Source organism: Eleginops maclovinus, chromosome 6 (assembly GCF_036324505.1).
Source record: "Eleginops maclovinus isolate JMC-PN-2008 ecotype Puerto Natales chromosome 6, JC_Emac_rtc_rv5, whole genome shotgun sequence".
Classification (NCBI taxonomy): domain Eukaryota; kingdom Metazoa; phylum Chordata; class Actinopteri; order Perciformes; family Eleginopidae; genus Eleginops; species Eleginops maclovinus.
The window spans coordinates 21,068,069-21,086,986 of NC_086354.1; the positions used below are offsets into that span (position 1 = coordinate 21,068,069).

The window sequence follows — 18,918 nt, forward strand, 5'->3', positions numbered from 1 at the left end:
GGACACTCAAATAACAAAGTGGACGGTCACTTTGGTGCACAGTGTAGGAGTTAGGGAGTTATTTCAGACACATGCTCAGTTTAGTTCTCTTTCAGCAGTCAAACAAACAACAACAACTTCCCTCTTTCACCCCACTCTGACCTTAACCCAACATTGTGTGTGCTGGAGAAAAAACGTCTCCGAATAGACACATCCTGCTGTTTTACCGTGTTGCCAAACAACACCAAAACCCTCTGAATCTGTACTGAGTGACAGCGTGATGAATAGTGACGCCGCACTTTTGTCTGATTTTCATCTTTATTAGAGTCTGTGCAGGAGACGAACAACAGTGTCCGACCAAAGTGATGCTATCGCTGCCGAAGCACAGACTTCTCATTTTCATTTAATTACGACAGCACCCAGGTTGTCTGGAACATGTTGATTTGTTTTGATATGCAAACACCGCCCTGTGGCTTTACTTTGACAACAGCACACACACACACACACACACACACACACACACACACACACACACACACACACACACACACACACACACACACACACACACACACACACACACACACACACACACACACACACACACACACACACACACACACACACACACACACACACACACACACACACACACACACAGATACCTTTTGCAAATTAGAAAACGTCCAAAGTTCAAAGCGCAACATTTTGTCATCAAGCCGCCTTTGGTGGTTGCGCGGGGGTCTTAGTCGGGAGGCGTGCAGCTAATCTGACTTAAGAAGTCTTCCTCATTTCCTTGTTTATGAACATGCTGATGAATAATGTGGTGTGAAATGTCAAGCTCTTAGCTTCAATGGCTGTCTTTAAAAAGGACTGGAAGCAAGCTGTGAGTGGGAAGATGGATTCATCCCGGTGAAGGAGAACGGCTCCTCGTGTTTACACAGTTTGGGTTTGAAAGTCGAGCAAAAGCAGCCCGTTAATGATGAGTTTAGCTGTATTCTGATCCCTGGGTGTTAACATCTTATTTCTATTAAAAGACTGATATTATTTGGGCTCGTATTAATAAAGGAGATGGCTGTTTTCATAATATTGAGTTGATTAGCAACAACACCCAGCAGGCATATTGTCATTTACTTTGAGAGAAATAATCTAATAGAATCGAATTAGTGAAGAAGTGTAAATCTTTCTAATTATGGATGCTGAGAAGAGAAAGACAGTCGTTCTGCTCTTTGGTTACTCTGTTGTTGCAACGTGTTTATTTCTGAAGAGCAGGTGTAGTTTATTATAATGTTTTTTATGTTACTGCTGAGAGGTAAAGGCCAAACGAGGGTGTGAATTGGTGCAATTAGTAGAAGCTGAACACGTGTCGAACGTCATGATAAATGCACCCTGGACACGGAGCTGAAACATTAGTTTAAAAAAGCTGTTGTTTAGAAGAAGGCACGCACAGGTTATTTACTAAAGGCTGCAGTGATTAGAAGCAGTTTGGTGTTGATTACTGATTTATGGTTCTTCACTTCCACTCACTCACGTTGCATTGCTCAGGGGTGAAAGCTGCGGGACTAAAGCTTCCATTTATTTGTTTTGCAATCACTTCTCTCGAGTTCTATTTATCCAATTAAATTATATTTATTTGTATGCACTATCTAATTTGGCTTTACTAAGCTGCAGACTTTCCTGCATCTGGAATGCTTTATGTTTTATTTATATCCCGTATATATTGCAGGATGCGTATTGTTCTTTACAACTCATTAATTGCTTCAGGAAATACTTAAGATGTGTAACTAAAAATCTAACTTTTATTCTGAAAGATGGTCCATCGGCACCTCTGCTCTGCTTGGTACAGCCACACAGGTATTTCAATTACTAGTCTAGTGGTTAGGATTCGGCGCTCTCACCGCCGCGGCCCGGGTTCGATTCCCGGTCAGGGAACGACATTTTAATGGGCGGTGGTGGCGAAGTCCATAGGGGGTTGGCCTGGGAACTGGAAGGTCACCAGTTCAAGTCCCCGAAGAGACCTAGTGCCACCGTGGTGTCCCTGAGCAAGACACTGGTTACCTACACTGCTCCCCGGGCGCCGTACATAATGGCAGCCCACTGCTCCTAACACTAGGATGGGTCAAATGCAGAGACCGCATTTCGTTGTCCTAGTACTTGTACTCTGTGCAATGACAATAAAGTTGAATCTTCTCTTCTTCTACATGGGCTCTTAGGAAAGTAGTTTCCATCCAATTATAGCAAAATTCCAGGGCAGGATTTCCAATTGACTTTTATATTACTTAAATAAAAGAAAATGACCTTTAAAGGTGATCGTACACTTTGGAAAATGTGTGATATTGTTCAACTTTTAGAAGATACCTATTAATAATTGACTCTGTAGAGTGTTCTAAGTTTAATTCAAGGGGCCCTGTTATAGTTTTTGGGGGGATTCGCTTTCCTGGTGTGTATTATATAGGTTTGTGTGCATGTAAATGGTCTGCAAAGGCTCAAATCCCCAAATGGGTTTGGTCACACTACATCAAGGCTCCTGTCGTGGCTAATTGTTCTTCCAGGACTGTAAACTCTACTGTCGTATTGTTCTCTATTGAACACTAGGCTTTCTGTTGCTTCTCTCATTCTCTTTCTGACCTCTGAAGTCTATCTTTTGGTAAACTGAAAACCTGACGCACTTTATTCCAGTTTAAACTAATTTCCCCCGATGAATCAAGCAGAACAACAGTAAAACACAGTGAGACTGTAAGCCGTTAGAGCAAAGCATTATGGGAGCATAAAATGATGTAAAGGGATGAAAAGTTATTTAAAAAGCTAATTTGCCTTTAATCACTGGTTGAGGCGCATGGTAATTTAACACAGAGGAGGCAGGGGGACACCTGTTTTTCATTCCTCCTCTGCCAGCATTATAAAAATGGGTGGATGTGACACCTTCCCACACCATCTTAATTACCTTTACTGAAACGGCATAGCCCATAATTACAATTACTGGCTTGCAGGGTTGCCGATCGCACAGTTGATCACCCAGTAACTCTGCTATTACTGCCAGCTCACACAGCTTCACAGTCCTAAAAAACAATAGGATTCATTTTATAAATGCATTAAAATATTGTAATTTCAAGCAGAAAGCTTCTTTTAAACTTTAATCCATCATTAAAATGATGTACAGTTAATGGAGGTGTTCTTCCTCCCTCTTCCCACGCTCCACAGAGCTGAAATGACCTCAAATAAGCCTCACGGATATTAATGCCAAACGCTATAAAGAGGATAACAGTACATCGGAAGCCGCTCGCTCCCTATAAACATTTACCATGAATGAAGACACAGATCCTGAAGGATGGAAGTCTTGGCCATTCACCAAATCCCTTGACTCGACATTTTCCCCCGGACATCTGTCTAAACGCTGAAGACATTCAGTCTCCAACAACACTCCGGACAAAAGGAGAGAGACTAACTGTGTGAGTGTGTGTGTGTGTGTGTGTGTGTGTGTGTGTGTGTGTGCAGATGTGTGTGTGATAGCATTTTCATTAAGCATTAAAGGCCTCAAGACTGAGGACTCAGCTAGGACTCATTAATTTCGAGCCCTTTAACACTGCTTTAGAAAAGACGCTGCAGTAACTCTGAAAGAGTTTCTAAATCCCTTTGACGTCACGCGTAAACAAAACATTTAGTTTTATTTTCATTCCACAGCCTGTACTGTATAATGTGTTGGAGTGCGAGCCAATAGAAACGTGAGTGTCACATAGTGATGTCACTATGTTACTGAAGTAAAAAGGAGTCCAATGGAGGCATTTCAGGCCAGGGGTGAGGGATTTAAGCCTCTGCAGACCATTTACATTCACTAACACCTATATAATTAACTACAGGAAAGGGAAGACCCCAAAATGGACAACAGGGCCTCTTTAAATCTAATGGCAGAAAGGTTTGGGTGTGTGGCCCTGATGTCAGGTGATGCTTTTTTGTCACATCATATTACCTGACACTGGTTTTAACTAGAAACCCTTCCTTGCCTTCTATATCTGGCGCTGCCTCTACAGTTTTATGTTAGCAGGCTTGCATGCTGCGCTTTGAGTGTTTCTTCACCTTGGGCAAAAACATAAACCATTACATTCATACCATGGGGACTGACCACTTCAAGAAATAGACTTCTGGAGCCCTGAGGAGAAACTCTTATCACACAGCCTTCCAACTGGACTAATATCAAAGCTCAGTCTGAACCTCACGCTGCTGCACATTTCAGGAGTCCTCTAGCAGGTTATCTGAGCAGGAGCTACTTTTCCGAATCATTACCATAACTGCACCACTAAAGTAAGATCATTTATTAAAGAATTTAATAAGAAATAAGTAATGGTACTCAGATAGACTGAAATCTAACTGTGCTTCAAGCACTGCTAATATATATTTATAGGCTTTAAAATGTAATCTTATACCCAAAAGCATGACCACAAAATAACCAAGTCACTTTGATTCAAGCCTCCAAAGATTAAACTCATTATCAGTTCATCTGTAGTTCAAAACATATATATTACTATTCAGTAAATCCAGTTAGACTAAAACCCTAAAAAACACCAAACACAATTTCCCAAAGCCCTAAATCAAAATGCCGAACTGTATTTATTCAAATTACAATAGTCAAATAAAAGGCAGCAAAGGCTCACATTTGAGACTATTGTACGAACAGATGTTTGAGACCATTTATGTTGCTTATCCTCATACTTGGAAAATGAGGACTGATTTTCTGTCAGTCGAGTAACCTTTTAATGAAATCATCATCTGAAAACGCTTCATCTCTTGATTTTAATATGGAGAAACATATTCATTCCTGTAGCACCTGAGCTCATCCTGTCGCAGGTTTAGCCTTAAAGGGTGATATTCAAATGTTCCGGTAAATCATGCGATGAACTCTCCCTCACCTGTCCTTGCCGGTCTCCTTCTTGAAGAGCTCGTCGAACTGAAGCATCTTCTGCCAGGAGATGATGTAGACTTTGAGTTTGGGCAGCACCTGGTTCATCAGTCTCAGGTTGTTGTACACCAGGCCCTTCCCGTCGCGCCTCATGTAGCTGCTGGGGCCCCAGAAGATGAACACGGTGTCCTGGCTGGCGTTGAGCAGCTCGTGGCGGCTCCGCAGGACACGCTGCATGCTGGAGTGAGCGATGACGCGCAGGGATGTGCGGCGACCCACGTCTGGAGCGTAACCCCGGGCGGTGGGGGCGTCGTTCATCCGGATGACGCACTCGGCTTGGTCGATCTCTTCCCCCCGTCCGCCTCCGAGGAGATGACCTGAGCTCGTCACCAGGGCGCAGGTCTGGCAGTGCATCCTGGGAGGCTGGTGATGGAAGAAAAACAAGATTAAAGCAAAGGGAAAGTAAAACTTTCTTATGCAAATATGATGTACTGTGAACTGAAACTGTGGCCTCTTTACTCCCAGTGGAAGAACCAGCAGCACTGCCACCTGAATCCTAAGTTTTCACCATATTTGGTTTTTTTCCAGAACTCAAAATTGCTCTGAAAGTTGTGTTTAGCCCCGGTTTATACAGAAATATGCAAAGCAGACAGAACAGCACACCTAGGGGGAGCGTGGTAAAATGCTTTGCTGTGTGTTTGAGGAAGAAAATGCTTTGTTGACAAATGGGTAGCGGCAGAGCCTCCTGGGGATGAGTAGCTTGTCATTTCGCTTTTGCGATACCTAGAAACCCCGGGGTCTTACAAAGGCATTCACCTTACATCTTTCGCCCACTCACAAAGTACAGAGGGGTGTGTGTTTACCCCAAAACAACAGGTCGGGTGCACGTTGAATTCTTATCAAATATCAACCTCAAGTATTCACCGTGTTGTATATTTCAAACTCAGGAACTCTAGAGGAATATTGTGATAGAAATGACTGACAATAACATATATGATAAGTATGTGGATCAAATACCAACATAAATTTGTTTGCTAGTTAATCACTTCGTCAGGAGAAAACAGAAACATCTTATGAGGGGATTTTATTTAAAATGTGTTGTATGATCAAATGAGTGTTAGGGTATATGTTTACCTGTGTTAATAAATGCAGGTATTAACAAATACTTGCAATACAAGTGCTTATTTCTAATTATATCTGGTGTTTTTTTCTTCTTCTTTTTACTTTGCTCATCACTTATACAATTTAAACAATAATAAATTCTGGTCCAGCAGTGGCCAAGTAAGTAGGGGCTTGGACTGGGAATCGTAGGGTCGCCGGTTCAAGTCCCCGAACAGACTTGAAATATGGAAAGTGGACTTGGAGAGGTCCCAGTTCACCTCCTAGGCCCTGCTGTGGTGCCCTTGAGCAAGGCACTGGACATCTCCAATCCCCCCTCCCCACTGCTCATAGCACTAGGATGGGTTAAATGCAGAGGACCAATTTCACTGTGTGTGCTCTGCTGTGTGCATGTATGTGACTAATAAAGAGGGTTTCATCCTCCGAGTCTATCTATCTCTCTTTGCTTTTGTTTTTAACGACTGATAAGTGAGAGTTGACCTCCGGATGCACTTTTTAAAAAATGTATTTTAATCCGATAAGGTTAAAATCTTCAGAACTGAAAAACAAAAATGAGGGAGAAACAAACATTTACATAGGAACTAAGAGGAATGCTCATAAAAATAAAGATTCAAAAAGAAATCATTTATATTTTAAGTTTTGCCTGTTTCTACTGAATGAACTGAATATCGTCTGGTTTTAGAGTGTTGTTAGAAAACAAGCATTTTAAATATAGCGTAAGATAAACTTTTAACGTCCCTATAGGAACATTTCTTCTGGACTCCATCCTTAAGATAAAATAATCACACAACTATACCATATATATTGTGGATATAACGCCATGCTTCACTATTTCCTGACATTTAATCGATTAAATCGGTTTAAGAGAATAGTCTACACATCAATCAATAATGAGAACGAAGGTATCAGCCTGTCATGTTTGTTGGCTTGACATCCTGAGCATTTCGTTGGATTATATGACTAAAAAGTATTTTAAAAACCCTGATTATTATCATTTTCTACACATTTATGCACTCATATATCATCCTGTTGTGGTTGTGGTCTGCCACAGATGAAGCTACACTGGAAGTCATGCTTCTCATTAAGAATTTCTGTCTGTGCATGAACATTAGTCATTACCATAAATCTATTTATGCGAGCTGCTCTACATGTTGTTAGAGTGTTGGTGTGTGTGGTGTGTGTGTGTGTAGTGTTACTCCTCATGTTCTTTTTATGCATGCATGTGGGTGTTTATTCCCCCGCCCCCCCCTTGCACTGAGCAGCAATGATATGCAAACCAGGCCCTGCAGAGCCCGTTAATGCACGCTGAAATATCTCCCCAGCAGAAGTATGATGGTTATTTACATTCCTATAGCCATAGCTAATTTACATTTCCATGGCATTAACAAGAGCAAATGATTATAGCTAGATGTGAGTGTGAGTGTACAGGGGGAAATGCCTCATTATCATCCTCATCTGCCGACTTTGACTTACTGTCAGATTACCAGACGAACAGACTCATCTGGCTAATGAGACCTTGAGGAGCGGCGGCACAGAGAGGAAGGTGTGAAAGAGAATGAAGTAAAGCGATAAAAACAAAGAGAAAGAAAATGTGGCGTAAGACAAAGAGATATATGGAGGCAGGGAGAGCCACCCCGGTGCCGTAGTGTTTGATGAGATGTCGAGCTAATGAGGTCCTAGCGGTCTCCACCATCACTAGCAGCAGCAGCATCCATCCATCCATTCCTCCCATCCCCCTCCCTCTCCCACCTGGAAAGCCAATCTGGCCGTAAAGCTGCGGTACCAGTGGAGCAGGTCAGAAATCCCATTTTCACCCGGGGGCTTTTAAGTGGCTCCGCAGACGCTATTCTCTCTTCCTCTGTCTCACAGAGAATTTAAGTGGGGCTCCGCTGGCCAGAATTGGCCTCTTCAGGGAGCTCCGTCAGGCTATTACTGAGAAATAGGCTGGATGTCTGGACAAGACTCTCTATTTTAGCCAGAATTACGTGACCCATCCAATATGGGTGATTGGTCTGAGGGGATTGAGTCGATGTAGTTTATCTCATTCATTGTTCAAGAGAATATTAAAGACTGGATCAAACTTCTGTTCAAATAAAAATCTAATCAAATATTATTGATAGAGCCCAATATCACAAAACACATTTTGAAGGCTTTTCAGATCAACAATCATGAATGGAAATATAAAATGATATAATAAAATCCCAAAATATAAAAAGGTTACAAGACTTAAAGTAAAATACAAACTATCAGAGTAAGATGAAACAACAACACAATATATAATGTTCTAGGGAAGGCTGAAAGCGGCCCTGTCATGCTTTATTAAAAGGAAGGTTTTTACCATTAAATCTTAAGTTTGAATTATAATGAACCGTGTCTGTAAATTAAAATACCTTTGATCATTTACCTGCGACAGGTGTTTGGGTTTTCTTTTAAAGTGAATGATATCAATGTCCTGTTAAAGCTACTGACCGAAGCTTCAGGCAGTAAAGTAACGAATCAATATCCAAACTAAATTAATTCTGATTAACATTCGGCTATTTCTGTCTGACTGGAGGAATAAAGATAGACATAAGAAGAACAATGTTTTTCAGCTTTGCTCAAAACAAACACTGATTTATCTGCGGGTTTTAGCACTCCCCCCAAAGGGACCTTCATATTTGAATTTCTCACCGTGTTTATAAAACATTACAGACACAAAGAGGTGACAGGGATCCTTTAAGAAGTCGCCATGGTTGGGAAACACTGAACTAAACTAGCTAACAGCTTATACATTTTAAAAAGCTTCATGAGCTACTCATAAAAAGATATACTGTTGTAACTGTGCTTCCTGCATCAGGCAGTCGTACTGTACTTACATTTCATTCACATTGGTCTCTCTCTCTGAATGATTTCACTGATTATACTTCTTGACTTTTACTTTTGTAAGCCTTTAAATATAGCTGCAGAGCTTAAACTGTGATTTACACTCCGTCTATTCTTCTTCATACTTTCATATTGACCACCTTTCATACAGAATCAGAGATCAATGCAAGTAAAAGTAGTTTTGCATCATCTAGTGAGCCTCTGCCATCCGACTACCATCCTTCAAACTGAGCCAGTTATTAATTGTGTATTCAGTACAACCAGACCTTTAAATAAGCATAAATAATGCAGCAGCTATGCATGTACGGCACAGATGTATATATGTCAGCCGTACCCTCGTGTGAGGCATGGGCATGTGCAGGCTTTGGCCTTCCCTCAGGGATAATCAATATTCATCCAGCTTTAATCTGATTCAGAGGAGCAGAACAGTTAGGGAGATAAAATGTCAGACCCAGAATCAGAATCGAGTTTTTGTTGCCGAGTAGTTTAACACATACATTAAAAGGAATTCAATTTGGTGTATATAATGGATCAATCCATTCAATAAGAGGAATTCAGTAAAACAAATTAAAGAAAAAAGCTTTGTTAAAAACTATTTTAAAAAATGATAAAAAGAAATGTTGACAAAAATATAAATATACAAAACAGAGTAAATAAGAACATTTTACGCTGAAAATAAAAATATCTGAATATAATTTAAACAATATTTGATGGTTGTGAAGCTGCTACTCTGATGAGTTTGTTGATTAGTTAATAAATCGTTTGGTTTCCCAGATATTGTTTTTTGTCCAAAACTCAATTTAAAATCATAGCAAATAGAGAAAAGCAGTATATTGTCACATTTGAAAAGCCTGACCCACTAAGCTTAGTCCTCACACAAAGCGACATAATCATTGTCGTTACTAATGAGTCTTCTTGCCTAATAGTGTAACCTTGTCCCAGTTGGTGCAAACCCCGGAAGCCTGCCCTGGTTTCATTAAGCCCACACATCCATCCACAGCATCCTGGTACAAAGATACCGACAGAAAACAGCCTGTCACATCTTCGCCCCCCTCACAGGGAAACGTCACTGACCCGCTCAACCTGCCCGACTCCCTGACCCGAGGAAAACATGGCTGTCAGAGCGGCGGGGATTAACCTTGAGACGGATCGAGGATGAGGGGATGGAAAAGAGAGAGGCAGCTCTGGTCCCGGACCTCCTGGGGAGGCGGTATCTCTGAGAGCAGAGGGAGACGGGGGACCAAAGACAACGTTCTGGTGCCTATTAAGCTCTGAATAAACATGAGTGTGTTTCCAGTGTCATTAAGTTTGTTCTGGTTAGAGCTGCACCATTAATCAACATCAAAAAAGTGACTTACTATTAGCTAACCCCAGAGGAGGAAGAAGTACTCAGGTCTTGTACTTAAGTAAAATTAGAAGTACTAGAGTGTAGGAATACTCAAATACTCAAGTATGTTTTGATGTTTGATGGAAGTAGCAGACAACTGAAATACTCAAATAAAGTACTAGCATCTCAAAATTGAGTACTTGAGTAAATGTACCTACACCACTGGCTAATACACAATATAAATCAATTACCAAACCAACAAAGAAGCATCATTAAAGGTTAAGATATCAAACAACAAGGTCATTAAAGTACAGCCTTACGGTAAATTGAAATGGCTTTGACGAGTATTTTCACTTTTGGTACTTTTGTAATATTTCCTGGCAATACACTTGTACTGTTACTAGAGTAATATTTGAAAATGCAGGTTTTACTTGTATCAGAGTATTTTTTTTAATGTAGTATGAAAGTAAAATATATCCGAGTTATTCTTCCTCCACTGGTGCTCAGAGCCCTTCGCTGCCCATGGGTAACACAGACAATAATTGGTGGTTAAATCTCACATGGGTCTTAAGGGGGCATGAAATCAGCTTTAATTCCTCACCCGATTCCCCCCCCCCCCCCCCCTCCCCCTCCTACAACTCAGCAGCATCCCCAGAGGAAGAGACACACTTACAATGCAGTGAACCATTACGCTTGACGTGAGCCATACACCCTCTGAGCGGAGAAATAGCATTGGAGTGTTGTTATTGATTTTGTGTGGGTGAATGCCGTGGGGAGGGGATCGAGCGCAGGCTTAGTGATGATGCCGGGCCTTAAAGGATGTGAAATGGAGGATATGGTCGGTAAATGCGAGCACTGAGAGGCGGCAATCATGCAGCCCAGCAGGACACCGTCTGGCTGTCTAGTGTTGTTCAGAGATACCCAACAACAAAACAGAACATTTTCAGCCTCCTCCGGGCCCCGAGGCCTGACCTTTAGGCTCGTCAAAGACGCCTCTGTTTCTGCAGCTTCCTCAGAGGAATGCCTTCAAACCCACACTCAGAAATTAATGGTGGCTGGAAGCAAAACTGCTCTTGTAAGTTGTGAAAAACAAAAAGGGAGAAATTCTGACCTAAATATACATATAAGTATGTGTTGTTGTTGTTGTTGTTGTAGGTCACACTGCTCATGTATTGGGTACTGAATGCAGCTTTTGTCCTTCATGGCCCATGGGGGACATTCTCCAGTGTCGTATGTGTGAAGAAAACAAAGTGAATGCACAGAGATGCAGGAACCAGAAGTACAGAACGTCAGCACCACTCAGAGCTGCAACAAATAAAGGGGCCGTGTTATGCTTTCCCTCTCCTGTAGTGTGTTATATACGTTTGTGTGCTTGTAAATGGTCTGCAAAGGTTAAAGTCCCTGTGTTTACTTCTGTAACATAGTGACATCACAGCGTAATATTCACGCTTTTATTGGCTAGCGCTCCAACAGCAGGACATCTCTAAGAGGTAGACTAATCAAAACAGAGCCACCTATCCAATCAGAGCAGACTGGGCTCTGGTTTTGGACAGAGGGTGAAAGAGGTGCTGCAGCACAGGCAGTATGTGAAAAATAAAGAGCTTTTTGAACATTAAAGCATGGAGACATGTCCCAGTAGAGGCACACATATACAGATCAACTATTTTGATAATCACACAAAACAAATGTAGAAAATGCTGTTTTCAGCCAATGAAATATGGGAAGTTGTGATTTGTGCTTTATATCATATTCCATTTTGTAGATGTTCTGCTATTTTAACCGGATGAATAAAAACTTGAAATATTCCCCATGGACTGACCAACTATTCCCTCCCTGCAGCTACGGCTAAAATAGTCGAACAGCAAACAACTGCAGCTGCATGAAAGAACCAATATGAGGAAAAAAAATCTTCAAACAAAATCAACATCAACAAAGCGGAGGAGGACGGGCTGGTTGGGGAAAATTGCATCACAACACTCTGAACAGCCAGCTGTTCCTAACAGTGCAGTGAAGTTAGAGCAGAGCTCACAGGGCAGGATCCGGCTGATATTTGCAATGCTAATGTATTGTTTCATCATTCAGTAATGTTGCCTTTGAAACAGGCCATGAAAAGCTCATGAAATCTGATAAAAAAGGGACAAAAATGCTCTGAGAAATAAGCTAATTTCTTAAGTTGGCTCCTGCTGTGAGAGCCAAAATGTGCAATATAAGATACGACATGATAAAAAGGAAGTGAAGAAGAGGGGGGAAATGGGAGGATAAAGAAATGAAGTAGACGGGGATAGAGAGGGAATGAATGTAGAGTTAACAAACAGAGAAACAAAACAGCATTTAGAGTTGAAAGCTGCGCAGGAGGAGCGGATGTGAGAAGGCGGGACGAGTGCAGTTACCAATTAGAGTCAAAGCTAAACAGCTGGAGGCAACAACAGAGAGGAGGAAAAGGAGAGTTAAAGGAGCTTTATTCAGAGGAGAATCAGACCTGCTTCTGCTGAGCTGCAGGGCACATCGATGGAGGACGGCTGTTTGTCCGGCAGCGCGTTTGACCGGTCATAAGAGAGAGCTGAGCGAGGAGCGAGCGCTAGTGAGAAATAATGAACACGAGGAGGGGAGGAGGAAGAGGAGGAGAGAGAAAGGGAGATGTCGAAACAGGGGCAATTAGGGATCCAGTGATCGGTGGAGGTACTCCAGGTTGACAGCTCCTGCTGCTCCGACTCTCTGGTCTTAATTAGGGCACAGTTTTTTTGTGAGCACCTTGAAAAGAAGACATCTTTGATGGAGGGCAATTTATGTACTTCACAGTTTTTCCCCCCACATCTGGCCTAAAAAGAGAGTAATAGAAGTTCATAGATGGATGTAGAGAGTGTTTTGAAGATCTAAAGGGGGGCTATAGTTGAAATGAGAGCTGATACCATCCAGAGCATTTGAAGAGACGGAGAGATTGGCGGCCAAGCTCTGATCTTCAAAGCAAGCAAGAGTGTAAAGAGGACCCTTCACTGGGTGGCTCTCTCTCTGTGTGTGTGTGTGTGTGTGTGTGTGTGTGTGTGTGTGTGTGTGTGTGTGTGTGTGTGTGTGTGTGTGTGTGTGTGTGTGTGTGTGTGTGTGTGTGTGTGTGTGTGTGTGTGTGTGTGTGTGTGTGTGTGTGTGTGTGTCTTGTGCACATGTTTGTGATCAAAGTAAAAGTGTTTGGCCGGTGGAGAGGGATGCAACAGTTTACAGGACATCAAACCGTCCCTGTCTCTCTCACTGACACACACACACACACACACACACACACACACACACACACACACACACACACACACACACACACACACACACACCATATCTGATTTGGCACTTTCACTTGACACGTTTGAAGCAAATACCACCATCAAACTAACAACCAGAAACATTCAAAAACAACAACAAATGCGAGCAACATTTCAGCAGACTATCAACGGTAATCATGCTGTCTTTGTTCACTTATATATTAAAAAAAAGCCAAATGGAAGAATTTTGATGCCTGATTCGGAGAGAAAAACATTACTAAAGATAACGTTTAAAATGATGTGTAAAACAAAAACCGTTACGCAAACTTAATCGATAAATTGATGTCTGCCGTCATTGAGTAAAGTTCAAAATGGCCTCTCATTAGCCATTATTTTATTAGTAGGCACTGTTCTATTCTAATTATTTATTCATATCAATTTGATAAAAGCAACTGACCATTTAAAATCCATCCTAGATAAAACAAATGATACTACATCTCCTCTCATTTGCTCCTTTGTTGAGTAAAGCTGAATAATTTTGCTCCTACCGGTTGAGATTGAATTGAAATCATAAGGATTAATCTTGTTTAGGATTGGAAACGTTGTGACATTAGTAGTTCTCCTACAGAAAGAATAGACAGGAAGGAAGCAAAGACTTAGAGTGGACTGTATTCTTAGGAGTTTGGTAGCTATTGTAACCACAACCCTGTTTTGTACAATATCACTCAGCAAGACAACAAGCCGCAGAATGGCTCTGATGCAATGTTTACAGTCAGTCGCTGTGCTCAACGTTTATTTATTAGTCACAACAGAACCATAAAACTTCCTTTTTACGACAGAGTGTGGGACTACTTCATGGAGAGAAAGCCAATCTGACCAAACCTACAGTCCACAATGGTTTCTTTTACCTATGAAGGCAATGTTTACATGATCAAACTTTTAGATTTTTTATTTGAAAGGACATCATTTTCAGGTTCGAATTGGTATTTAGTGTCTCTACTGGGACATGTCTCCATGCTTTAATGTTCAAAAAGCTCTTTATTTTTCTCATACTGCCTGTGCTGCAGCACGTCTTTTCACCCTCTGTCTGAAACCAGAGCCCAGTCTGCTCTGATTGGTTAGCTGGCTGGCTCTGTTGTGATTGGTCAACTTCTAAGAGATGTCCCGCCCCTTAGCCATCACGTACAATTTTGAGCGCTTTGTTCAGGAAGTAAACAAAGGAGTCCAATGGAGGTGTTTCAGGTAGGGGGGGAGTGTGTGGGAGAAAAACTTTTGGATTTGAGCCTCTGCAGACCATTTACATGCACAAAAACGTCCATAACACACTACAGGAAAGGGAACAGGGCCTTTAAGTAAACGTATCTTGAGGAAATGTTGATTGTACTGGACACAACTTTGTAGAAATCTAACTTATATCTAGAGCTTGCAATAAGAAATTCCTTCATACTAAGAGGTCAAACAATTGGGAACTGCAGTTGTAGGATATAAAATGCAGTAGGTTGCAACCAAACACACGCTGAATATAATACAAATCCAAGAACACCGAAGTTGATGTTGTAAAAACTGACCACACAGTTGTAGCATCATCTCTGTGACACCAAGTCTTGACCACAGTGCTAGAACTTCTACTATACTGGGCTGTATTTTATTATTTATTATATTTATTATATATATTATATCTTACTAAGGTTGTATAGGTTTTACTATTGCTGTGTCTACCCACACTGAATCCACATCTTCCTTTCTTTACTACAGTCCACTCCCCTAATCTAAAATGCCCTTATATCTGAACGAACGCCTCTGCAGGTCACGTGCAGCCCGACTCTGCCCCGAAGGCAACACTGTGTCATTAAACCTTAACTCTCCTCACCACCTCAGCGGGGAAAGGTGAGAAGAAGAATGCTGCACCTTGTTTCTTGCTCTCTCTGGATAAAATGTGATTCCTCCTCCTCCTCTTCCTCACCTCGTCAGGTGAGGTTGACCCGGCGCTTGCTGTGAGTTTCTATTAGTCTGAGCTGCTGGAGAGAGCGGACCGAAAGGCAGCCCGACGTGTCGAGTCAGTGGGAGTGTGGAGACAATCGAGTTGCGCCTTGTTACAACACACACTTTCCTTGCCTTAATTGGTCCATATCAGCCTGTTAGCCGCTGGTGCAGATGGTAAAATTCAGCCACTGCTTGTCCCTATAACCTCCACACAGAAAGAGGAAGGAGCAAGGTGCTGCAGTGAGGAACACACACACCCCTGTAGGAATGATTGCCTTGGCATGAATACAAAAGATGAAGTCAAAGAATCTCCCTCCCTTGACTGTGTTCTCGCTCTGAAATTGCAGCAGGAGGTGGCAAACTGAAAAGATGGAGGAGGGGAAAGCGAGTAAGGAAGTGACAGAGGGACAGGGAGATGGGTAAAAATGACAAAAAGCGAGGGGGAGGAGGTGACAGACAGAGGCGGGCTGAGGAGGGGAAGAGAATGAAAGGCAATCTGAAGGATGAAAAAGAACACCAAGAAAAAGGAGTGGCTGTCAGAGAATGAAACACTTTGGAGACCAAGAAATGTAGGGCAAGGCCAGCGGAGACATAAAAGAGATTTCAGGGGCATCCTTTGATGACGGAAAAGTTAGCAATACACACTCGTTGCTTCACAGCAGCGCGGCAGAGATGGTATCTGAGCAGGTCATTATGTGAGCGCGGCCTCAGTTCATTAAAACCAGAGCTGCACGACTAAGAATAAAACGATCATTTTGACTGATGTGTTATTGCGATATTATTCACGATATTAAAATATTATCTCTTGAAACATTATTCACATTATCATTTAAAAGGTATTTAATTAAGCATTGGTCAACTTTAAGGAGGATCTGTACCAAGGAGTCTTCATTGAGTCTGGATTCTTTACACTCAGATGTGTGTTCACATGTTTTGCTTTTACAATGCTCCTGATGAAATGTGGAAACTGCACAAGTCCATAATGCGATATCAATTAAAGTACAAATACTCGGAACCCCTTATTAAAACATCTGCAGCATCTCTCCTCCCAAGCGCATCCAGCCTTTGGGTTTTAAGGACGGTGGGCTCAGCTTCATTTCATGGTTTGGTTGCTGTTTGCGTTTAACCAATTACAGTTCAAATTTCGATTCAGCTTAACGAGTCCGGTTCTTATCGAGTCCAAACAGGTATCATGCTTATTTCACATACAAATGATGAAAATTGTATTCAAATGTATATTCATTTACATTGACTCTATATGAAACCTATTTGCATGCAGTTTAATTTGTTTGCTGCTATTAAATGAAATGATTCAATAACAATCTGTTCATTATTTCTGCATCCACAAGTAGACTTTGAGTCTTCCCATAATGCCTAGACCAAATAAAAACTAAATGTATTTCTGCGATGTGTGTGTGTGTTTAGGAACCAAACCTCGAAACACACATTTTCTTTGGCTACCCGCCTTGTGGATGTGCTTATTTCTTGGAACTGAATATTGGTTCCCAACCCCTCTGTGGTGGACTGATTATGTTCCCCTAATCCCCTCAGATCAGTTGCTGGGAATCGTGGTCATGGTTATCGCTCGTAAACAATAGACTGAATCGATGAAGAGAAGATGATATTGTTAAGAGAAGTCTGGTGAGAGTAATGACTCGGAGGGGTCTGAGCAAGAAGGTGTGAGACATTATTTCACATCACGTCCGCGGCGAAAGACACATTTCTACAGGAGATGGAAATGAAACTGAAAAAGGTGCAGTATAATTCTGGCTTAAATGCGCATATATGTATGGGAAGGGAAAGCGGGAGGATGTTTAAATATGGAACCGTTAACCGTTAAAGTTGAGATGATACGTTTGCTATGAACAAGGGGAAAAAATGGGCAATTTTCCAACCAAGGCTCTTCCAGACTGGAGACCGGCTGTTAAATCTTGGAGTGCAACAGTAATAAATCCCGTCGATCGAGATCCCAAAGGAGCAATTACTGTTGTGTTCTCGCAATATAACAACAAGCCTAAGAAAAACAAAAAGAAGACATCAATAAAACATCGCCAATACTTCAGTCCTGCGGAGAAAAGCTCTGCCTCCCTCTGAAAACACTTTGAGTACAAAATATTCTAGTTGGAGTTTGTCCATTATGTGCTGGAGCAGAGGATAATGAGAGACAGTTACCAAAAAGGATGTGTGTGTGTGTGTGTGTGTGTGTGTGTGTGTGTGTGTGTGTGTGTGTGTGTGTGTGTGTGTGTGTGTGTGTGTGTGTGTGTGTGTGTGTGTGTGTGTGTGTGTGTTAAACACCAGCTGCCAGTGACAACAATCGTCAAGCACAAAGACTCTCCTGGGAGGCGACAGATTTCATATTTGCAAGCAAGACGCGTAGGAGAGTCTTTCAACATCTTTGAGCTTTAGTCCACACTGTCTCCGTGCAAAAAAGTAAAAGTTTTACTACATTTACATTACTACATTTTCTCTCAGCTGTAGTACTTTTCTTTACTGAACAAGACTTCATAAAAACAGCTTTAAGAAAACAATTCAACATTATCAAATCACTGGTTCCTAAATCTTCTTACAGTGCCTGATCGAGTTCCCTTTTCAGATGTGTGTTTCCATCCACCAGTATGTAGGTGCATTTTCATATTCACCCATCAACTCACCCATCAAAATCTGCAGTGGAAATAGTCGAAATATAGTCAGACAAGAACTTCTAGAGATAAGGAACAATGAAAGGACAAGATTATAATTAAGCCAAAGCACAGAAAGTACATTTAGATCAAAGAGGATTACTGCACTGCACATGTAATTTAAAGACAGGGCAGAGGTCGTCATGTGCTAAGATATAAAGCTATTTTTATGTGATCTTGGTGAGGATTTATTTCCTTTTTCTTAAGAACAGTGACTTGAGGAATCATGTGTTCAACAATTCCGTTTAATAACCCTGATTTGTTTTGGTTGTCTTAGGAAGAAACGCTCTAACTTTTTATAGAAAAGGCTTTGAAAGTAGGACTCGTTATCCGTCACAATGACACCTTTTTATATTCAGGAAGTTAAATGTTTTGAGGTTTTTTTCTCTAATTTGTGGACTGGTATGTTATGACATGTCACGTGACCGTCTTGGGAGTCATTTTATGGTGTTTAGAAGATAAAATAAGATACTAAAGGAAAAGCAAAGACACTAGAACAAATAAAGGTCCTTTTACATTGTTGTACTTTTACTCATGCTGAAGGGACCTGAATACATCCTCCATCACTAAGTGTGCAAATAACTCATAAATATGAATATCAATTAGTATTATTATCATTAATTAATAGTACTGCTCCCATCTGTGTGGTAAAACTCAAGGTCCCTATGTGATCCAGGGCAACCCCAGAGTACATTAACAGGGAAACACTAATAAAATGAATCACAACACTAATGTTTATTGCCATGGTAATGCGCACCTGAGATGTGATAATAGCCGACCTGGTGATGAGGAACTTGAGCGTTACACTCGCACAGGTTGATCTTGGAA

General features: G+C 41.4%; 1 protein-coding gene across 3 annotated transcripts in view; it reads right to left on the minus strand.

Annotated features, from left to right (window-relative positions):
- Positions 1-18,918, minus strand: part of st6galnac5a (ST6 (alpha-N-acetyl-neuraminyl-2,3-beta-galactosyl-1,3)-N-acetylgalactosaminide alpha-2,6-sialyltransferase 5a) — a 62,807-nt gene that overhangs the window by 11,807 nt on the left and 32,082 nt on the right. For all 3 annotated transcript variants that reach the window (XM_063886918.1, XM_063886919.1, XM_063886920.1), the window contains one exon: positions 4,884-5,296. In XM_063886918.1, coding sequence (XP_063742988.1) covers positions 4,884-5,296 — 413 coding nt within the window. The remainder of the gene's footprint in view (positions 1-4,883; positions 5,297-18,918) is intronic.